The sequence below is a fragment of the Euwallacea similis genome, chromosome 6 (assembly GCF_039881205.1).
Source record: "Euwallacea similis isolate ESF13 chromosome 6, ESF131.1, whole genome shotgun sequence".
NCBI lineage: Eukaryota > Metazoa > Arthropoda > Insecta > Coleoptera > Curculionidae > Euwallacea > Euwallacea similis.
This window is the reverse complement of record NC_089614.1, coordinates 2,621,918-2,646,844: the sequence shown is the minus strand read 5'-3', so window position 1 is coordinate 2,646,844 and position 24,927 is coordinate 2,621,918. Positions and strand designations below refer to the sequence as shown.

At 35.3% G+C, this 24,927-nt stretch overlaps 1 protein-coding gene across 1 annotated transcript in view; it reads right to left on the bottom strand.

The window, feature by feature from the left end:
* Klp31E (kinesin-like protein 31E) overlaps positions 1-24,927 on the bottom strand; it is a 54,444-nt gene that overhangs the window by 5,181 nt on the left and 24,336 nt on the right. The window contains exon 3 of the mRNA XM_066391004.1: positions 7,918-8,179. Within this exon, the coding sequence (XP_066247101.1) occupies positions 7,918-8,179 (262 nt within the window). The remainder of the gene's footprint in view (positions 1-7,917; positions 8,180-24,927) is intronic.

Sequence of the window (24,927 nt, the reverse complement as noted above, 5' to 3'; positions counted from 1 at the left end):
TTGGATTGAAGGACTGTATAATAAAACGTTTCTCTTGCACTTCTGGATGATATAATTTGGTACAAGTTTAAATAAATATGGTGATTAAGGGACACTTGCTGTGAGGTCTCCTTACAGTGAGAGAGCTGAAAAAAACTGCCCTATTGAATCTTAAATACCACATTCAGGGATCGGCACCCATAGGCGTACTCCAATAGAAACCTTGTCGACAAAGAGGGTGCTCTTAATAGCAGCCGTTAGAAATGTGGTGCTATTGCACGACAATACAAATGGAGAGAAAGTTAGTCCCTTTCGAGGAACCATCATCATTCAAACAAAGGATTCCCCACATCTGGGCATTCTGGAATAATGTCAATTAGTGACCGTTCATAGGCGTCGCCTCTGGGTGCATGACAAAGTACAATAACTAACGTAAAGATACAAAGTTATAATATTAATAGCCGTATGTGAATGTGCTTATCTAATCACTAGGTATAATCTTAAAATCAGTCATGAACATGCCCCCCACCTTGAAAGCGTCCACTTTCAATAACACTTTCTGTTTTAGTCACTATCAGTCTTATCATTACATGGGAGCGGACATATCTTAGCAAAACTTCGCTTTACTTCACCGCGAACAGTCTTTATGGTAGCCACTCTGGCCACTCCGTCCTTGCCTGGATGGACACTTAAGATCCGTCCAAGTCTCCAATTCATCACTGGTGTGTTGTCTTCTTTGATGATAACCAAGGTACCAACCTTCAGTTGATGCTGGTTCCTTTTCCAACGAACTCGCTGTTGCAGCTCAGACACCACCTCCTTATGCCATCTATCCCAAAAATGCTGGCGCATTTGTTCAATCAGTTGGAATCGGTTTAGCCGATTAGTAGTGATCGTCCTTAAATCGGGTTCTGGAAGGGCGACTAAGGGTCGTCCAATTAACAGGTGAGCCGGGGTTAAAGGATTCAAATCGATAGGATCGGTTGAAAGAGGGCTAAGTGGTCGGGAGTTTAATACTGCTTCTACCTGGGTAAGAAGGGAGTACAATTCCTCAAAGGTCAGTACTTGAGCACCCAAAATCCGTTTTAAATGATACTTACTAGATTTAACACCCGCTTCCCAAAGACCGCCAAAATGGGGCGAGCTAGGGGGAATAAAGCGCCATTCGATACTCTCATTTGTCATGGCATTGACTATATCGCCTTGTGTTTTTTGTAAAAAGGTACCGAAGTTTGACAACTCAGACTGAGCGGCCTTGAAGTTAGTGCCATTGTCTGAATAAATTAATGTCGGTTTGCCCCGACGTGATATGAACCTCTTTAAAGCCAAGATAAAGGAATCTTTACTCAAGTCTGATACAAGTTCTAAATGTATTGCTCGGGACGCAAAGCAGATGAATAATGCCATCCAACATTTGGAAGTTTTTGATCCACGACCCTTTCGATCTTTCACTAAGTACGGTCCTGCGTAATCAACTCCACATACCTTAAAGGGGAATTCTGCCAGTAGGCGTTCCTTGGGTAAATTACCCATCAGTGGTGTTTCAATCTTTGGATTATATTTAAAGCACAGGGCGCATTTTCTGTAAGTTAATTTCGCTAAATTTCTTCCCCCAATAACCCAAAATTTGTCCCGTATGGAGGAATGCAACTGCTGAGGTCCGGCATGCAATAGCCGATGATGCTCGTATTGAAAAATGAGTTTAGTGAGCTTATGTTTAGAGTCTAACAGTATAGGATGCCTTTTCTCATAGGAATAATTTGACTCCGTCAGTCTGCCACCCACTCGTAGCATTGACTGTTCCGCCAAAAAGGGCGTAAGTCCCAAAATTCTACTCTTATGACTGAGCTCAGTGTTTGTCATGAGATTAGAGATATCTTCAGGAAACGATTGCTCTTGGGCAATCTTTATTAAGCGAATTTCGGCATTGGCTATTTCCGCACTAGTTAACGCCCCACCTCGCTCTGTGGTGCTGGGTTTACCCTTTGCCGTACAGTTTCGTAGAAAACGAAACATATAGGCCACTGTACGTTTGATTCGATGATAGCTCGAAAATCTTTCAAATGGAAATTCACTGTTATATACTGTGAGAAACGCTCGGGAAATAATTTTCATTTCGGGTAAATTTTCGTTTCGCCGAAATTTAGACGGCCATGTCGAGGGGTTACCTTTCAGCCAATTCGGTCCATGAAACCACATTTCCGATTCTAGCATTTGAGATGGAGTTAACCCTCTAGACAATAAATCTGCGGGGTTGTCCTTCGAAGGGACATGCCGCCACACATAATCGTGCGTGATCGCTTGAATTTCTGCAACACGAGTGTTTACGAAGGTTTTCAGTAGATTTGGAGAGATTTTTAACCACCCAAGTACCACAGATGAGTCACACCATAAGACGCATTCGTCAAATTTTATATTGATAGAGGATGTGACCTTTAATAAAAGACGAGATAGCACCAACGCACCGCAAAGTTCGAGTCTGGGCAGAGTAAGGGTATGAAGCGGGGCAACCTTGGCCTTTGCGCATAGAAGTCTAACATGCACATCTCCATTTTCATCAACCGACCGAAGATAAATGCACCCTCCGTATGCTGCTTCTGAGCTATCGGAGAATCCATGTATCTGTACCTTAATTGCCCCCGTACACCGAACATATCTGGGTATCCGTAAGGTATTTAATCTTACAAGCTGGTTTCTAAATTGTTGCCAAGCGGTATGAATGCTGGTGGGAACCGCTTCATCCCAGGATAGTTTTTCTAGCCATAAAGCTTGCAATAGGATTTTCGCTTTGATGATACATGCTGCAAGCAGTCCCAGAGGGTCAAATATTTGTGCCGTACCAGCTAAAATCGTGCGTTTGGTGACTGGAAACTCCTTGGATATTGTACCTATATTATACGTCAGGGTATCAGCCTGACAATGCCATATTAACCCTAACGTCTTTGCTGGCTCGTTTTCGCCAAAGTTCAACGTTTGATTTGTCGAATCAGAAGATTCGACGTACCTCAGTGCGTTTTTCTCATTCGAGAAAAACTTACGCAGCTTGAAACAACCCTCGTTCAATATATGAGATATGTCGCGGGCAATTTCGGCCGCCTCTTCTAACGTATCAGCTCCTGTTAAAAGATCGTCCACGTACATGTCATTTTTTATAGCTTGTGACACTCTTGCATTTGATTTTTCGCATTCAAAGGCTAATTGGAACAAACATCTTATCGCTAGAAACGGAGCGGAGCTTGTTCCATAGGTGATCGTCTTTAGTTCGTAAACTTCCACCGGTTTCTGTGCATTATCACGCCATAAAATCCTTTGTAAGGACCGTTGGTCGGGTTCGATCAGAATTTGCCGGTACATTTTCTCAACGTCGGCGGCAACTACGTACCGATGCTGCCGAAACCGCAATAGGATTGACATTAGATCCCTTTGTATGGTAGGACCGATCATCTGAAGATCGTTAAAACTGACCCCGGTCGACGTTTTCATGGAACCATTAAAGACAACTCGAAGCCTTGTTGTTCTGGCTTCGTCACGTACTACGGCATGATGTGGCATATAGTATGCGTGCTTATGTAGCATTGCGCTTGACACCCTTTGCATGTGCCCTAATTTTATGTATTCGGTCATGAATTCGACATATTGAGATTTTAGATTTGGGTTTGAATCGAGTTTTCGTTCGAGCGCAAAGAATTGCCTTTTTGCTTGATGAAATGAATCACCGAGATCGTCAGGAGAAGATTTGAGCGGGATGCGTACTAGAAACCTTCCGTTTTCTAATCGGACGGTGTGTTGATTAAAATGATTTTCACACGCTATTTCTCCCTCGGATTGACTAGATTGAGATGAAAACCCTTCTTCTATCTCCCAAAACCGCGATAATTGATTTTGAATGTCAATTTCTTGTGTCAAGTGACAGTACATATTATTTTTCGGGTGACTAGGAAATGTCTCAATCGATCCTGAAACTACCCATCCCAGTCTTGTTTTCTGTAAAATCGGTTTATTCTTTCCGAGAGAGATCTGACCAACGCAAATCAGCGACCAGAAAACTTCCGCCCCGATTAACATGTCAATTTCACTAGGTTCACCATACCCTGGATCGGATAATTTTATGTTCGAGGGTATGTTATAATTTTGTGTGTTAACACGTACACTCGGCAAGTTTCCCGTTATGTTAGGAAGTACTAGACACGATATTTTTGTTTTGAAGGCATTGTACAACGATTCGATTATGATATCACACTTGTGTTTTACACTCGACCTTAGTTGATTTAAACCTGTTACAGTCATGTTGATTTCCTGTTTATTCAGCTTTAATCTTTCAACTACCTCTCCACGTATGAAGTTAGATTGAGATCCTGAATCTAATAGTACCCGGATGTTAATTGATCTCTTTTCGGGAGTCGAAACTTTCGCTAACGCGGTGCTAAGAAGCACATGTGCTGGATGAGCAGAATTCACACAAAGAGTGCTAGTTTCTTGTACCTGACCCGATCTCTTTTCGGTGGACGCATTGGAGCCCGGACTATTGTTCCCCGTATCATGGTTTCCGGTACCCGAAATATTAGATCGGGTTCCAGATTGAAAATTCTGCGAGGGATTAGCGTTGAGACGCCTATCCAAATGTAACAACGTGTGGTGCTTTAATGAGCACCGTTGACAAGGACGTCCCCTACACACTTTACTATGGTGTCCGAACTTTAAGCAGTTTATGCAAAGTTTAAGTTCTTGTATCCGTTTGATACGTTCTTGTACGTTTAGACTTGATAATTTTTCACAATTTGCGGTTACATGCTCTTGGTTACAAATTGCGCAATTTGACGTCCCCGTAACTAACCCTCGTACTTCCCTTTGCTGCCTGTATTTTAATTCATTCTTGGGTTCTTGTGCCTGAGTCTGGTTCATCTTTATTGTTTCTAATAAAACAGCCTTATTCTTTAAAAATTTCTTCATATCCTCCAGAGACGGGGAGGTGTTCTCAAGATCCCTTTTCGTTTTATATTCCTCCCATTCCCGTGATGTGACGCTGTCTAGTTTTGAACTTATCAGAAAAATGATTAACGTGTCCACGGTGGGCTCCTTCACCTGTTCGAGGCATCGCATATGTTTAGAGACCGTATCTATTAGCCATCTTATACGCTCTGCCGAAGCCTTTGATATAGATTCGATTTGAAAAAGAGCTTTTACATGATTCTGAACTAACACGCGGGGGTTATTGTACCTTTCTAACAACAGCATCCACGCTACTTCGTAATTGCTTGCCGAAAATTCCAAAGATTTTATAACCAACGCCGCAGCTCCCATCAAGCTACCTCTCAAATAATGAAATTTCTGAATGTTACTCAGAACCGTACTAGCATGGATCATTGATTCAAATGTGTCCCGATACTCTAGCCAAGTTTGAAAGTTACCATCAAATTTAGGTATGTCTATGGGAGGAAGCTTAACATTTGTATCATGAGAAGCATTACGCCTAATCGAGGTTGGAGATGACGCAGACTTATTATTACTTAGGTCATTTGATTCTTGCAAAAAAGTTTCTAAATGATGTTTAGCTCTAGAAATTAAATCAAAATATTGGTTGGTAAATAAGGTGCGTTCTGCGAGATCTACATCCGCGCTATTCTCCTCACTTTCAATTTTGGCTTGAATTTCTTCATACTCGAAAAGGACGTTGTCCAAGGCATCTATTCTCGTTTGAAGTTGTCGATAATCGAGCTCTGTGACTGTTTGGTCACTTAGCTGCTTCTCAAATCCTCCCAAAAAGGTTTTGAAAAGGGTCATTTTGGATTTTAATGCCGCTCTTTTACGGATACTGTTTGGTTGAGCCATTGTACAATATTCAGTAACCTGTTCTTAATTTATTGCCCTCTCCCTTGTTTAGATTCCCGCTGTACACTTCAAGAAAAGGGCACTGTAACGTTTTTCCTTTTCTTGGGTACCTATGTACTTTTGTCACCAATCCTTGAATTTAGACCCAAGGATTTGATCACCGTTTGAAATTGTTTCCCTAATCACCGCGTCAAGTCAGCATAAATTTCAGAGGATAAAGGGATTAATTGGAACCGACTCACCCAGTATGATTTGCATCTTGATTTTGCCGTGCTCCGTTTCCCAGCTGCGTTCTCCAGGTTTTTCTTGTACTGTCTTTATCACAATGTCTTGACACTTTCTTGACGACGTACTAACTTTCGGCACCTTTGGTTATCAACACAATTTCACCGTACAGCCCTGCTTCTATCCGGCTCGAAGGACCATGTTTTGACTTAGAGAAACTTTGCCTTTGGATTGAAGGACTGTATAATAAAACGTTTCTCTTGCACTTCTGGATGATATAATTTGGTACAAGTTTAAATAAATATGGTGATTAAGGGACACTTGCTGTGAGGTCTCCTTACAGTGAGAGAGCTGAAAAAAACTGCCCTATTGAATCTTAAATACCACATTCAGGGATCGGCACCCATAGGCGTACTCCAATAGAAACCTTGTCGACAAAGAGGGTGCTCTTAATAGCAGCCGTTAGAAATGTGGTGCTATTGCACGACAATACAAATGGAGAGAAAGTTAGTCCCTTTCGAGGAACCATCATCATTCAAACAAAGGATTCCCCACATCTGGGCATTCTGGAATAATGTCAATTAGTGACCGTTCATAGGCGTCGCCTCTGGGTGCATGACAAAGTACAATAACTAACGTAAAGATACAAAGTTATAATATTAATAGCCGTATGTGAATGTGCTTATCTAATCACTAGGTATAATCTTAAAATCAGTCATGAACACTTACACTGACCTTAATTTAACGAGAATTCGAAAAATGCCAAAAAATTGAGGCATTCCATTTAAAATAAGGAAGTTTATGTCATGTGCAGGAGGATGGATCATCCGGGGGAGGACAAGACCATTTTTAAGCTTTACTCTTAAAATGGGAGGGGGGGAGGGTCCCCGTTTGAACCTTTTTCTAATGTTAAAATAGGAAAATAGGTGAGGGGGTAAATTGTTAATGGGGCATCCTGTATAATAGATTTTTATACAAAGGGATATTTTTTCTGTGATAAAGCACCCTTTTACCATCCAGAACTTCGTTCTGGGATGCTACTTAATGCCTATTTTTAAAAACTTTTTTCCCTGTCAAATGTAGAAGTTTCTTTGTTTCTTACTTTTCCTACGTGTCGCCCACCAAATTTCTAAATTTTTCCGAAAGCATTTTGGGAGGCGCATAATTTCCTGCAAGATTTTTCCACAAGAAGCACATAATTAGGTATCCTTTTTATGTAGAATTTCCAGGTAAATAAAAAATTATGGTAGAAACAGTATTTTAAACTATTTAATGCAAAAAAATGTGATTTAGAAGGGTAAAAATCAACATATGGAACAAATGGATAAGAAAACTTACTCATTTTTGGACAGAGTGACTGTAAAATCACCTTATATAGATACGTAAGTGCGCCCGTTTCTTAAGTACCTGATGTTCCTTACCTAAATTTGAATGATAAAATTTTTAATTATAGCTAACTTTGATTGATTTTTCCGAACTATCAAAGTTGTCATAGAAAAAAGGTTAACAAGAGAGGACAGAAAGAAATATGAAGGAAGTAAAAATTATAAAATGGAAATTTGGACATAAAATCAGTCTTAAAACGAGAGATTTATGTTTTGAATTTGGAATTTTTAGCATTTACGCATAACTACAGAATTTCCCACATTCGACACTCAACATGGTGATCTCGAAAATTATTAAAGAGACAGAGCTGGTTACATGTAGACAAAGTTGTGTTTTTATAAGGGGAGTACTTTGCCTTTTTAATTATTATTAAAAAAAATCCTATTGTTTACCTCTCAAAGTAAACGTTGGTATAGCTTGTGAATTTCCCGAAAAGCCACTTTTTTTCGAAGATTATTGGGAGGGGATTAAGTTTTCACATACACATTATATACTCACTCTCGTATAAGATGGGTTAAATAAGTCTATGACTTCTTCGTTGTAGAGCTCCATGAACTGGACTGTAATTTTAAATTCCGGAGCGATCATCCCACTTTCATGTGCCCTATCTATTCGAGTCTTAATCCCATCAAATAGATGATGGATGGCCCGGGGGATTATGCCTTTTTGCTCGTTTGGAAGTTCCACATCGAAGCCCGTACCCATAGTGTAAGTTTTACCAGATCCTGTTTGTCCATAAGCCAGCACAGTGGCATTGTACCTGGTAAAGTAATTGGTGCTTTAATTTTTTATTAGGCTTGTGTTAATGGATAACAAACTATGCCCCTATACTTGAGTCTTAATTAGCCGGTCATTATGTTATTAGCTTAAGGCATGTTTTATTGCGGTGGAACTTCATAATGTTTTTCGTCCATAAGGTTGTTGAGACTGCGCAGTCGCAGTGGTAGACTTACGTGCCTTAGCAACTATACTGGGTGGCTCTAAAAGGTTTGTACAAAATTCTACTATAGATTTCTGAGACGAAAACATAGCGATTTGACCCAATTTACCTTAGTTCAAAAGTAGACGATTTTCAAAGTACAAGATATCAAAGAAAAGAAAACAAATTAATTATTTGATTTGTAATGTTACTATCTGAACAAAATGTTGCATCGAAAAGTTTTTAGAGGCGTGAAATCAGAATCCATATGCATTTCGATGCATATTATAGAGGGCGGTGTCAGCGCTAGGTGAACTCTCTTTAAAGGGTCATAACTTTTAAATCACCTGGTACAATTTCAGCTGGCGAGTTGTAGAAAATCGTTTTTTATTTTTTTCTCGATAACTGAGGAAGACACGAAAAAAAGTACCAGAGACCAAAAAGTTTCTAAACAAAATAAAAAAGTAATTTTATATTTTAGATTCTACCGATGGTGCACCTCGAAAAAGGTTAGGGAAAGAAATGGAACATGACCCCTGAAAAAATATCACCCTGTAGATTATCATAGCCTTTTAATATGCTCAATGATGTAAGTCATATCGTAAGTTATGTTCTAAATTTTAGATAGATATCTCAAAAACTGCGGAAGCTGTAAAGAAAAAACTGAAGAATGTTTAAAATTTGAAAATCCTGTAGATAGGTATTAAAGTGTTTGCCAACCTATGTTTATATGAATTTTTAGTCATGAAATAAGCTAAAGAATTACCCCCTTCCGTATGTACATGACATTTAGGAACACCTTTTATAGTTGTTAGGGCTCGTAGTTGCAGGATTCTCATAGTTTTAATTCATTTGCTTTAAATTGATTGAATCCAGAAAATAATTATATGGAGTGTGAACGTCTGGAGCTCAACCACGAGGCTCTCGCTAACCACAAAAGATGCAAGGTCGGTTGAAATGGAACAAAGTTTTGCAATTAGAAGTTCAATAATATGCGGATAAAGTTAAAAAATTCTGATGACTTTCCAAGGTAACAAAAGTGAAATTGCGGTAAACCGTTTTCATTTTTTCCCCAGCTTATTTGGCGAAGTAATTCAAAATGATTGACGCTTTATTATTGCAACTTTTCCTCTTCTATAACTTGACGATAGCGTATTTGAAACCCGACGTTTTGATTTCTGGCAACCATCATCAATTTTATTTTTTTATATGGGCGCCTTCTTGAATTTTAACATTTATGGCGTCAGCTTTTTTTTTGAGTACTATGATGTATTACATATTAAGGTGGCAGTTTAGTCGAAATGTCAAAAATCTAGTTTTTGCAAAGATTACCTTAGAGATAACAGAATAAAAAGAAGGTGACTAAAAAAAATTATAAGAAGGGATCAAAGGGTTTAATCTTCATTTTCAAGCCAGCTCTATGCATCTTTTTAAAGGCTTCGTTGTTCTTGAAGAGTCCTTTCTTCATATTTCGGTCTTTAAAGTTATAATGATCTTCCTTCGCAGCTCATTAATATAAATAAGTATACAGGGTCGTCCAATGAAAACTTGATTTCTTTTTAATCTTGAAAAATAAGGACTTTTCGAAAAGTTCCCACAATGCAAAATGCGCAACTTTGTCCCAATTTAAACGACCTCTTATCTTTTATGATTACTGAGATCCGGACGGTTGAGCTCCAGAAATTGACATCCTATATATCATACAATGAGGTTCCCTAGCCCTTATGAGGTAACTTTCCCTTCGCAAAATAACTTAAATATAATGAATTTTTCTGCAAACGGAGAGAAGGCGCCTAATTTTGAATACATAAATGTATTTAGGTAACTTTATAAGTTTCAAATAACTGGTTTACTTTAACACCTATGTTTAACTTTAAACTACGAAGAGTTGTTTGGCCTATATATTGTGTAAATTTGCCGCCTTGTATACTGAAGGTATAATGATTTAAGATCACATTCGAAGAGTAAAAAACCGTTTTAAATAATACTAGATATTTTTACTACTTTTATTAACAAGTGTTGCTCATTTGCAACGTCATCAGGGGTTATTCTGCTCAACGATAAAAATCATTCTTATATTATTATTTTTGCAAAAGTTTATAGAAAATGATCAAGATCTACATTTTGATCTCAGCCTCACAGAAATTGTATGTAGGAACAATTAAGGGCCGTCCTTCAGGAAATTCGAAATGGCGTGTTCACTCATGCACCTCAACTAACAAATACAAAATTCGTCAGGGCAAAATTTATAATAAATCAAGAAAACTTTCTCAGACAAAGTTTTATTAAACCCCAACTTTCCTTAATCAAGTATAAAAAAGGCTTTTTGTATACCTTTCGACAGCTGCTGAGGAATATGGATCACCCCTCAGACTTTTGGAGCTTCAAATAACTCTGAAGAACTTTATTAATCAATCTGATAAGAAACTTGCTAAGTTATCTAAGTTTGCTAAAATATTAAGAATTTAAATTGCTAGATTATAATCCATTAGGAAGAAATTAGGAAAATTTACCACCGGGATTTACAGAGTGTTAATTTGAAAAGGTCCCACCCCTATGATCTGGAAATGAGATAGATATTTTTTAAATCACTGAAACTAGTTGATTTTGTTATCGAAGAAAAACAATTTTTATGTAGAATTCACTGCATCATTTTTAATTCTCTACCCCGCAGAGCCACCCTCTCAAATATTTTAAACAGTAAAGAAGATTAACTGATACATCATTTTAAAGGGCTTTTCATTTTTTACAAAATTTGGTACCTCATTTGTTACATTTGATTGTTGCGTTATAGTTAAATGTCTTTAATAATTCTAAATTCATTTTTCCTATTAGTGTTGCGATAGCATTGAAACTAAGATTTTTTTATTCAGACATGTCTTATGATTAGGAATTTGTTGTAATAAACTTCTGCATTTAGTTTTAAATTACAAAACAAATAATTTTTCTTTTTGGCCTTTAAAAAAACGTTGAAATTCCTATTTTTAACTCTTTTAGTTTATTAGATATTTGAAATATTCTCCATTATTTTCCAAATAATAATAAATCCAATTTTGAAACTCTTCCGTGACATTTTCAAATATTGTTTCTGGAATGGTCCTGCTTGCCTGCGGGATTCGCGTTCTAAAATTCTCAATATTATCGGACTGGGTTTTGTAAACAATCGATTTAATATACAGCTAAATCTCTCTTGGGGGACACCTCCGATAAGCGGGCCTTTCTTATAACCGGACGGTTTTCTGGGTACCAACTCTTTGCCATAAGAGATTCTAATAAATATTTCTCTATTAAGCGGACTCTATTAAACGGACACGAACGCTGAATTTGACTTTTTGCATTTTTCCCTCATAAACGAATATTTATTTAGCTCGCAATCAGGAAAGAATTTTCGCCGTGTCTTTAGAATATTCAACGAATGGCAATGTTCTGCCTAATCGCGCGTCGTTTGTAGGGGAATTACCGGACTTCTAAAATACATATTATGATATATGTATATACAGAATGATCTAAACTTGGCGTCCTGGGTCTATTATGGTGAAACGGAAGCCGGAATCAAAATTCGAAATAAGGGTTCTTAAATGAGGTCTCCTAAGGTCTATTTTTAGTTGAAAATTATATACGTTGGGGTAGGTAATTAAATTGTTAAATTCAATTAAAAATAAACCATCAACTTCGCAATAAATGTTCAAATAACAATAATATAGAGTTATCTCCCGCGTGAGGTAAGATCATTGGAAATTAAAAAAAATTAGATGTACCGTATCGTCGAGCTGCCTGATGAAATCGATAGAAAAAAGATTGTTACGTTACACATTTTAATTATGCACTTATAGTTATAACAATCAATACAATTACTTAAAAAAAACCTCCCACGTGGAAACAAAGTCACCCCATTCTACAGTACCACACTTCTTTATTTGACTAAATACCTCATTTTGACGCATATTTTAACAGCGGACGCCCAAACTTAATTCCCATGAGAATGGAACAGCTGGCTGAATTTCATCCCCAGTATATCAGAATATTTATTTTGATAGTGTAGAAATGTAAAAATATAAAGTTTATACAGTGTGTCTACAAGTTGAAATCATATAGGACACTTTTTTATTATTAATTTTACGTAAAAAGTCACTCTTCATAAAAAGTTCTGATTGGTTTTAAACTTAAAGTGAAGTGATCAAACATCACATTTTTGGAGTCGTATATCAGCTTTCTTAAAAATATTACTTTTACTTAAGAAAATTTTATTATCATTAGTTTCAATAATGCACATTTATCTCTTGTTTATTGAAAACATGATAACTTTTCGTCTTTTAGTATGTTTTCATAATAACTACCCGATTTAAATACATACTTAATACATAACAATAATTTATATTGCTAATAACAAAAGACAGAGTTAACAATTTATGTAACTATGTAAGATTATGCTAGTTTTAAGTCATTCCATTAGTGCCTCAATATAGCCTCCCTCGGTTTCAAATATTTAATCGTTCTTTTGCCAAATTCCCTTAATATATTTATTATCATATTTTTAATAAATAAAGGATAAATGTGCATTATTGAATCCAACAATAATAAAATTGTCTTGAGCAAAATTCATAATTTTAAGAAAGCTGGTATATGATTATAAAAATATGATGCCTGATTATTTAATTTTAGGTTTAAGGTCATGCAGAACTTTTTATAAAAAATAACTTTTTTTCATAAAATTAATAATAAAAAAATTCCCCAAATGGTTCCAACTTAAGTAGACGTACTCTATACAGGGTGTTTCACAACTTATCGGACAAACTTCAACTACACAATATGCACTGTTACATGAGAAAGCCATTTGTTAAAAAAAGATCTGGTGAAAATTTTCCACATAACAACATAAACGATAATAGAACTTTATTTATTGTATTAAAGTCCATTCATTCATTTAACTGCATTAACGTTAACGCTTTACGTATAAATTGACCAAAAAGTACTTTGCTTTGCCATACACTAAAATAATATCCATTATTTTCTCATTAGGATACACATAAGCTATTTTTATTAACAAATAATTTAGAAAAATGAACCTTTACGGAAGGAGCATAGTTTTATTCAAATGACCACAAATTGGCCATTTTCTCAACAGGTCACAACGGATAATGATAAGACGTTAGGTATTGTCGCTCTCTTATCAGTACGGAAAAGCATAAATATGTTTTGTACTTTTTTGTCAATTTGCACGTAAAGTGTTACTTTAATACAGTCAAATGGATGAATAACTCTAATACAATAAATAAACTTTTATTATTATTTATCTCGTTACCTGTATAATTTTCATTGCATTATTTTTGGACAAATGGACTTCGTATGTAATAGTCCATATGTCGGTAAAGTTTTTCCGATAAGCTGTGAAACACCCTGTATAAAAAATAATGTTTTCGGAATGTAGGTTTTGCCAATTAAATTGTCGAGAAAAGCAATTCACCAGCTCCGCGATTAATGGTCCACATAACGATTTTACAGGCGAAGATAAAGTTACCTCATTTATGAGATAACTCTGCTCGACCATTTGAAAATTAAAAAAAGTTAGATGGACTATATCGTCGAGCTATCTGATGGAGGCGATAGAAGAAAAATTACGTAATTTATTTACGCATTTGCGGCCATAATAACAAAGAAAACACTGGTTTAAAATTTTTACAATTTTTCATGTATGTCGGATGAAATTCTTATTTTTTTATTCTATTACCTTCTACTAATAAAGTGTAGTACAGTGGATTCCGTCTATAACGTACATGGGATATAACGTATTCCCAGTTATTAAGTACGTATTTTATTGATCCCACCGAAATATTTTTGATTTTTTGCCGGTTATAACATACCTTGTATAATATTAACTCTTTTTATAGCATCCTTTACTTTCACTTTATTTCGTTGCCAACTCCGGATGTAAAGTACATTTGCACGTTATAGTTGGATGGTGGTCCGGTGGTTCCCCTAAGGCGCCGAGAATTTACAATACTCGATGTGAATTCTAAATATGTACAAATGGCAGGTGGACCTGTAGAACATCTTTAAGTAGGGAAAAAAGTTAAAACTGTTTTTAATTAAGTGATTTTTAGCAAATCCCTTTTTTGACACCCTGTATCTCGAAAACGGTGCACTTGCGGCCCCACACTAATAGGATTTTTTTTCTTAGACAGGGCCAAGGAATCACACCCTTCATTCATGAATCTTTTTTTAAACACCCTGTATACATACATAGTACATACTATCAAAAAAAAACACGATCAAAAGCAGTTTTAACTTTTTTTCTTTACTTAAAGATATTCTACAGGTCCACCTGCCACTTGTACATATTTAGAATTCACATCGAGTATTGTAAATTCTCGGCGCCTTAGGGGAACCACCGGACCACCATCCGGCTATAACGTACAAATGTACTTTACATCTGGAGTTGGCAACGAAGTAAAAAGGAAATAAAGGACGCTATAAAGGGAGTTAATATTATACATGGTATTTTATAACCGGCAAAAAAATAAAAAATATTTCGGTGGGACCAATAAAATACGTACTTAATAACTGGAAATACATTATATCTCATATACGTTATAGACGGAATCCACTGTATTCATGGTTTTTTTTTACCTATGGGATAGCCGAGCTAAACTACATCATTTAACAAAAAAAAAAGTAGGGTCTATCTGAAAGAAATTTACTCCAGGAAAACTGAACGACAAAAATACATTTTTGGTGGATCCTTAGAAGATAATTCTGCCAGCATTACACATTAAATTAGGCCTGATAAAAAATTGTGTCAAAGCCGTGAATAAAAACAGTGTTGCTTTTAAATATCTACAAAACATTTTTTCAAGTACTTCGAACGCAAAACTAAAAGAGGGAATTTTTGTGAGTCCACAGATACGTAAATTAATGCGAGATAATGATTTTGAAAGGATTTTATTTTCATCTTCGAAAGAAAAGAATGCTTGGAAATCTTTTAAAATGGTCGTCCAAGGATTCTTCAAGGGTTCCATAAAGATGAAAATTATAAAGAAATTATTGCTAATTTATTAAAAAACTATCATGTAATGGGTGCGAACGTGTCTCTTAAGATATATTTTCTTGATTTACGTCTGAACTTTTTTCTCTAAAATTTAGGGCCGTAAATGACAAGCAAGGTGGGCGTTTTCACTAAGATCTTAAAATTTTTGAAGATAGACAAAAAGGTTTCTGGGACGGAGTATGCTACGAGATTATTGTTGGTCTGTTTTAAGAGAGACTGTCTCAGAAAGTTATAAAAAAAAGAGCAAACTTAATAATTTTTTTTTGTATTTTGAGCTATTAAATTGATTTTTTTTTAATTTAATAAATGTTTTCTTAATAAGATGTGAGAGAACTTTTTTAATATTTTTTCCATACTCAGCACCTCTAAATCTACGAGAAGCGATATTTTATGACGAAAGTTTATAAACAGCATAAAGCAGTGAAATTATATGAGAAAACCTTCAAAATCGGAACAAAGTCACCTCACTCTACCCCATCGCATTTCTTTAATTGACTAAATGGCCTATTTCTACTCATATTTACTAGCGGACGCCCAACCTTAATTCCCTCGAAAATGGAACAACTGGCTGACATTTCATGCCCCAGTATACCAGAATTTTTATTTTGATAGTTCATAAAAGGGTATGGTTATTTATAAAGGTGACTCACGATAATCCGGTTATCACGTATTAATTGTTTTTTCGATAAGAAGCTCATTGGAGTAATTGACTCAAATCGAATGCGAAATTGCAGAATGGCGTTTTTTAGGGGCATCAGAATGTGCACACGTCCATCGACGGGTGACCATAAATGGAAGATCGCCTATGAAGGCAAGCCTCGATTTTGCATTGTATTGTCTGTTCAATGCTAGATTACAAGATAGTTTGCACTTAATGTTAAATGTACGTCTGCAGAAGGTGCTGGACAGCACTATTATCCTCATCCCGTTTATTGCGATACAAAAGCTCTGCTGTAGCCAAATTTGGACAATTGAGTCACCCTATATGGTATCTCTAAGATGGAAAACATATACTCGGTGACGTAGAAACCCGAACACCCGTTAAAAATGTTCCGATTTTGATAATATTTTGTACAAATTTTTATGGTGGCAGAAAAAAGATGTGGTTACTTTTTCAGTCTTATCAACCTGCATTTTTTTATATTTCTTTTTTTTATATTTTTGTGAAGGATAGAAAAACTAACTCTTGATGCCACAGCGCGTTTGTTCTTCGAAGAAAGCACTTTCTATCAACTTTAGATAGTATTTACAATGCCAAGGGTTCCAAGAAATGCAAATTATCGACGTTGAGTGAGCTTGATAGAGGAAGGATTGTTGGCTTACGGGAGACTGAACTTTCATTTCGAGATATCGCGGCCACAGTCCACAGGGGTATACAGTATTTGCCAAAATACTTGAAACTTTTTCAAAGTTCTAATAATTTAAAAATTTAATGAATATCTTCAAATTTTTTTATTATAGTTTAACTTTTAATAAAAATACACTTCAGGCATAACAAAATGCTTCTTACAAAACTTTATGTTTATAACAAAAAATTTAATAATAACTGGACAAAATTGTTGGAATCTAATTAATTTAATAGAAAATCTCATTGTTAAAAATAGGAACTAATAAAACTTTAGTATTTGGTGTGATATCCTTTCATCTTGGTCATTTCTGCCATCCTCAGGCATTGATTCTATTAATTCTTCAATTAGTCGCTAATCAACTTGATGTCAGACTTGTGCGAACCTTTGAAACAGTTCATTTCCATTTCTAATGAGTTTCCCTGTTCGGATCATACAATCTACAAGGCTCCATAAATTCTCGATTGGATTTAAATCCGGACTTTGGGCAGGGCACTTTATGTTAACACTTATTCTTGTTCTAACCACTCTTTCACTAGTTTTTCAGAATGCTTGGAATTATTATCGTGTTGGATAATAAAGTTAACTGGCAATAGTTCAAATTAATAGGATTCCATTATATTTTTCAATACTTCCCAATACATGAATCAATCCATTTTTTCAATAATATGATGAGTAAAGCCCATACCATACCAAGAAAAGTATCCCCATACTAACACACTTCCTCCATCATACTTAACGGTAGGTTTAATATAATTTTTATTTAATTTTTCGCCTTTTGGACGCCTTACATGGACTATACCGTGACTGGAGGTAAGATTGTTTTTTTTGCTGAACGGTAGGACCTTAGACTACCTTCTAACAGCCTTCTAATGGTTCTCGATAATATTTCTGAATGTACATCTATCTGTATTTTTTGCAAGATCTTTGATGACGACAGAAATGGATTACTGTTGGTAATGCTGATATTTTTTAAATTAATTCGTCTAGTAATCTTTTTAAACCTGCTTTTTGCCGCGATAACATGACTGTACAATTTAAACTGTTTAATAATACGCGATAGAGTATTTTTTGGAATATTTAGTCTGATAGAAATGTCTTTTTGTAATATTCCTTGCTTATAAAACTGAATAATTCTCCTCCTTGAATCTAGTGAATATGATTTGCCTTAGACTATTATTGAAAAATGGGTAGTAGTGTACACATCAAGAAAACGAAATGACCAAGAAAATAATAAATGAATGTAAAAAAAATGTTTTTAAATTATTTAAAAAAAAACAATTTTCAAGTATTTCGTCTAACACGAAAGGATGATTTTTTTTTCCATAAAAGAATGCAAACCATAAAATATTAATACTATATTTTTGTCAAACAATAATAGGGAATTTCTGATTTAATGGCTTTGTTTATATTAGAACAGAGCTATCTAGGTAAACATGCCATTATCTAAGTTTAAGTATTTTAGCCAATACTGTAGATTTTGTGGTCAGATGTTATCACACATGGAATGAAGAATGTTGGGCACAAAGAACCAGGGATACTGGACGAATTCGCAGAACGACACCGTTTCTAGATCGTCGCCTAAGATTGTTGACTATGCGGGATCGATTCTCTACTACCAGAGCAATTGCCAATCAGTGTTTTTCAGAACACAGTAGAGTTATTGGAATGCGAAATGAATACCGACGAATCAAAAGCTTTGGTCTATCTTTATATCGATCACAACATGTCTTACCTTTAACTCCGGAGTACAAACGAAATCGACTTGGGTGGAGTGGAGAACAATTAGCCTGGAATGAGGAGTGGAACGCAATAGTCTTTAACGATTAATTCAGTTTCTGATTGGACATATATAACGGTCAGGGAAGTGTTAGAAGGCGGCATGGGGACCGACAAGATCCTCAATTTTTTGCCGAAAAGCATGTTCATCGTGTTGTTGGTGTGTTATGAGGTGTCCTTGCCTATAACTATAAGTCACCCCTAGTCTTTATTAAAGACAATGTGACTGCACACTCTACGTCCAAGAAATAGTGGAACCTTGCTTGGTTCCATACTTAAGAACTACCGTGGCAAGGGTAGTGTTGGAGTGCTTTCAGTAAGGTCAGATTGAACTGCTGCCTTGGCCTCCAAGATCTCCGGATTTGTCTCCAATTGAACACGTGTGGGACATATCGGTAGGAGATTACTAACTTTACAGTCACCCCTTCAAACTTTCTCAGCCTTTCGACATGAGACAGAAGTTGCCTGGAATGAAGTGCTCCAAGAGAATATTCACCACCTCATCAGGAGCATGCCTGCGCGCATTAATGGATGTGTAAGAAATCGTGGTGCATCAATGCATTATTAATTACAAAAACCTCAATTAATTGATTAAAATTATCCAATTTACTTATTACTCTAATCATTTACTTACTTTGATCTTTCTGACATTTACACGAAATATTATCGGAACATTTTTACTGGGTGCTCGGGTTTCTATGTCATTTAGTACAGTTTTTCAAGGCCAACTGAAAGTTTCACACTAAATATGTACCTGCCAGTAAATTTAGGTAACGTTGGAAATTCATCAACCAAATTTCTGCATTTCCATTTAAATGTCAATCAAATTGGTTCACGCGAGGTAAATTCACGTAAAGCGCCAATTTCATTGGTATTTAATTTGAACCAGGTAAATCGTGATACTCGTAACTACGATAATAGTTGGGATGATGACGATATTGATTGACAACCTCATCTTAAAATCGAAGTTAGAAAGTAAAGAAATGGATGAAAGATGGACTGGGTCACCTCTTCTGTAATTATCGAGATTAGAAAGTGAAGGAAAAAGCGATAGGACCTGTTTCCTTTCTATTTTAGGTTGTTCTACGGTATGTCCCCGTGTGAAGTCGCCAAGGGGAAAATGTTTCTTATTTTTGTTTTCACGAAATAATGTATTCCTCATGAAAGTTTTTATTTGTTTCAAAACGATTGAATCAGTTTCCCATCTTTTCAAAATCTCCTTTTCGTTACAGAGAAATATCGAATAATAGGTCCAAAAATTAATTTTTGTTTTCATGGCAACCGTAAATAAGACTTTTTTTATTAAGGGTTCATTACAATAATTCAACAAAAAACAGGAAACTACAAATAAAAATTTCACACAAAAAACATGGTCCAATTATACCGGGGTAAAACATTTCACATTATACGCTCATTTCAGCCGAATATTGCCGATTACTAGCAGTTCGGGAATAAGGATTATGATGGCTCAGTACCTTACATGCTAAGATAAAGCAGTACCATTGGTGGAGAACATGGCTTCATCACAGAGTACAATGTCTCAATAAAAGAATCACTTATCCATGATTTGAGTGCCCATTCACAAGTAGAATCAAAACGTTTTGCTTGATTTCTTGACTTTAAAACATGATTAAAAATCGGTTTGAAGAGATTAATTTTGAATTATTTCAATGTTTTTCTAATAGGCGTTTTACCTATTCTTAACTAAAGAGATTTTCGCAGTAAAGAAAGTTTTTTGATTATTTTGAATCGAATCCGTCATAATAATAGTCTCAGCGTCACCCCCGTCTCGAGTTAACTTAGTTTTTTTTACATCCAATATGGAGCGAATAGTAAAAAATTTCTTGATCAATTTTTATGCACCACATTTTAAGACGTAAATGTACGGAAAGTTTTGATTAAATTCCTAAATAATTCGACGAATTGCTTTACTACCTTTACCATATCACTGTATCAGGTAAATTCGTTGCTCTTTCGACTACATTGTTATTTTATTTAAGACTTAATTACGATTGCCATGAAAACGAGAATTAATTTTTGGACCTCTTTTTCGATATTTTTCTGTAACAAAAAGGAAAGTTGAAAAGGCGGGACCGTTTTAAAACAAGCAAAAACTTTCATGAAGAATACATTTTTTTCGCAAAATGAAAAATAAGAAACTCTCTCCCCTTGGCAACCCCATCTAGGGACACGCTGTATAAGGAGGAGAAAATTATCAACATCAATAGAATTTTCCTGTCAAAAAGATCTAGATTAGGAAGTAATAAAGAGCTTGTTTTCATTTCTATATTGATTTCCCCCTGGCTTACAAATACGCACAACATAACGTTTAAATCAAAAAGATAGACCGTAAGGAAATCGACCACATAGAATTTGCGTCATTTCTACTGAAAAATAAAAATTGCAAAACGAAGAAAAATGAACAGAGCGTTTTCTTCGTCTCTGTCGTGGTTTCTTCAAAGTGGAGAAAGTTACAAACAACATCTTTTTTACAGGAAAAATCGAAATTAAAAAGTAAAAGAGGTGCAAGTGTTATAATTTATTTCATTCTTACTTTAATTCCTCTGAAATAGAAAATTAAATTAGAAAATGAGGAATTTAACTCTAAGCAGTTTGCGTCACTTCTGAAAAATCCAATGTTGATTGTCTTAAAAGTGATCAATATTTGCAGAACAATTCAAATTAAAACTCAAGAAATGAAAGAAGCGTAGTTTTTCATATTTACATTAGTTTGCCTCTCATGGAGCATTAATGCCATCGGTTTAATCTCCAAATTAAAAATTCAACTTAGAAACTAAGGAAATGGACAAGGGAGAATTTGCCTCCCAAATACCAAAAAACCAAAATTGCAAAATGAGAAAAATTAAAAGAGGTCCTTTAATTCAGTTCAGCTTCAGATTTTCCAAGATCCAGTAAATTATCAATTCCAATAACTATGTTCCGTACAAAAAAATCAAGATTAGAATGTGAGGAAATGAAAGGGAAAGAAAAAGTTTCCGTCACCTCTACCGAATGATTTAAAAGTAAGGAATGACTAAACAGAGAATTTACTTCCTCTAGAGTCTTATTTACTGTGGAAAAAATAATCAATGTCAGCAAATTTTTTCCTAACGATGAACCGAAATTACAATTCGCACATACTCTTTCTTTTATTGAGAAAGTGAGGGAATGGAATAGAGAAAGTTTTCTCGAAAATATAAAATGACGCAAAGCAGGACAAAGTGTTGTCCACTGCTGCTGAAATAATTCCTCCAAAATGATGAACGTTATCAACCGTTACCTCTTCTTCAAAGAAAAAAACTCATATTAAAAAATGAAAAAATGGAGGTCGGAAATTGCACTTCACCTCCGTCCTCCTCCTTTATTAAAAACCTGAGGTAAAAAGTGAAAAATGGAAAAGTGTTTCTTTGTTTACTGACATAATTGGCAAATATTATCGATGACCTGCCTTTTCTCTAAATAGCCACAGTACTTTTGCACTTGATATCCATTTACTGCACCTATGGTTTGTTAAATACGTGCTTAAATTCGAATCTACGACTGGCATAGAAAATCGCCGTATTACAGCAACGTACTTAATGCAAAATAGGAATTATGCAAGTGGCTTCGACCGGGAATAAGGTTGGCTCAAGCACGTCATTTACCGGTGAAATATTGTTAAAGGTGGATTTTGCAGTCATGCAATTTAAATTAAGTGTCTGTCTTTCGTTATGCAATGGAAACTAAATTACTTCCATTGGGATCTAACGTTTAGTGAGAATTGCCTATTGCAGTTGAAACTCTCCAGAATTTTATACCAAAATAGTGTCTGCATAATAACTGGAATAAGTTCATTCAAACACCTTGTGTATATCATTTGAAAAATTGGGGTATCCGTCAGTGGTAAATATACAGGGTATCTGGAAATAACGTCGAAATATTTCGGAAGGTGATTCGAGAGATTAAAACAATAAAAAAAGTTCTTATAAACAAACCCCAAAAATACATGTTCAATACATACCTCCCACCTTCTTAAAGGGGCTAGAACCCCTTAAAGGGGGAAGTTTGAACATGTTTTTTTCATAATATTTTCGAAACTAATTAGAGGATGCATTGAGATGAATGGAGGCCATTTTGAACATTTGTCGTGAATAAATGATGATTCTTAATAGTATTAATCTCCTTATTGCTGGCTAATAGAAAAATATTTCTATTACAAGGATGCCTACTATGTTTATTAAGATGCATTTCGATGTCTATGTAATCGTGCATCGGTTTATCAAGACTATTTTTTCTGAAAAACCGTTTATCCTAACGAGATGAAATAAGACCTTTTTTGTCTAAAATACTTGCGATTAAGTAATTTGATTTCAAAAATTGAGGAATGTCGCAAACAAAAAATTAGAGCAAGATTTACCTAAGAGACCCTCTGTATGTAATGTCCCCGACTAAAATTCATAATAATTGTTGACGCAAAAGAAGTTTTCCCATTCTAACTCATTAAAGTACACTGAATTTGATACTTCTAGCTCAAAGAATATTACGAAAAAAACATTCCCCCTTTAAAGGATTCTAGCCCCTTTAAGAAGCAAATTTTTGGGATATATTTATAAGAACTTTTTTATTATTTTAATCTCTAGAGTCGTATCCCAAAATATTTTGACATTATTTCCGGACACCCTGAATAAGGTGATTTATGGGCGATGGTTGTAGTCACGCGCTCACGGAAAACCAGCCACATGGTGATAAATGGTTTTGTTCTATCGACCCGAAATACTTTCAGGAATGCGATGTTGTCGATTATATAAAAAAAGTAGTAGCAACTCCAATATATGTATTAAATGAAGCTCCCTGAATATTTTTTCATTTAGGTTCAGCATTTCTTATTGATAATTTTTGATTCATAATTTTTATGTCTATCTCTAGTGGTTTTAGAAAAATTAACCAATCACCTTTTTAGTTTTTCAAAGTAAAGCATTAATAAAACCTGAGCTACAATGCGAAATATACAAGGTATTCAATTAAAACAGAAATTTTGTACATTATTCCGGGAAGGTCCACTAATGTGCCCCACGTAAAAAAAGTGGTATTACTTTGCCCAGATTGGCTCGAAAAGAATATTTTTGCGATTAGACGCTAAACCTACTACAGTTCATCTTTAATTGAACACCCTGTATGTTTGCAACAATGATGAAAGACAATAAAATTACTTTTTAAAACGATGTATCTATTACATTCGTATGCCTAAACCTTCAAATTTCAAAAATAAATGCTGATTTGTGTATATTTTTAAAACGTTGAATTATTTTTGCAAGTTTGCCGAACAATTTTAAAGGTAGCAAAGTTATACATTATGCGCGTATTTAAAAAACAGTGACCCGAACGTTCAATAAACGGTAGAACACGTTTATTCAAATAATGTTTTAGTGAATTTATTTTCCATGGTCAATGTGAATAAATTATAGTAATAACGTGTAGTAAGCTCAATAAGATGTACCTTAATTTACAGCAACAAACATATGGAAGTTTATTAGGGTACAACACATTTTAATAAATTATGGCTTAAAACTAAAGGCGGAACCTAGTTCACCGAAACCTGTAAGTTTTGATAAAGATACCGTAAGTAATTTAGCTTACTTCTATACTTATCCCCAAGCCTCTACTGGTAGTGCTGCAGATGATTAGGAGTTACATATGTTTCAATGCAGAGGATCCTCGCCAAGCATGATATGCTTTCATTTGAGTTCGATTAAGTTCAACTTTCAAATTCAGAAGATAACGAACGCAGGACTCACTTTTATGAAACAATTTTGGTACTTACAGAAGAAGATCTCAACTTTCTTTTAAATAAAATAATTTGGTCACATGAAGCCAACTTTGCAAAGAAGACTTTTTCCATGGACAAACTAAACACTTATAGCCTGATCGTAATCCTCATTGCCAAAGAAAATGAATTTCAAGAAAAATTCAGGTGTTTTGCCTCGTGAAATTTTATCGAATAGCCTTAACCAGTTACGATAAATTCTTAAATTCGGTAGATGATAAACGCTTTTTTCAGAAAATCTAACTTTAGAAGAAGATCGTACCTATTGGTTCCACCAAGACGCAGTACCGGCTCATTGTAGCCAGAAGGTAACAAGGGAGCTCTTTGAAATGTTTGATGATCGTTGATTTAAGCGTTTAGGCCCGTGGGACTAGCCCGCTAAATCTCCCGATCTTACCCTACTGGATTTTTATTCGTGGGATAAGATAAAAGAACAAGTTTATATCACACCAGTAAATCGCAAAGAGCACTTGCGTCAACGTGAACTGCATTCATGAACCTAAGGCAAATAAAATGCAGAAGATCACAAATCAGTTTGTAAATATACGCATTTTGAAATACTTAGAATTCAGTGGCAGTCATTTTAACCATCTAATGTAGAGATTAAGTAATTCTA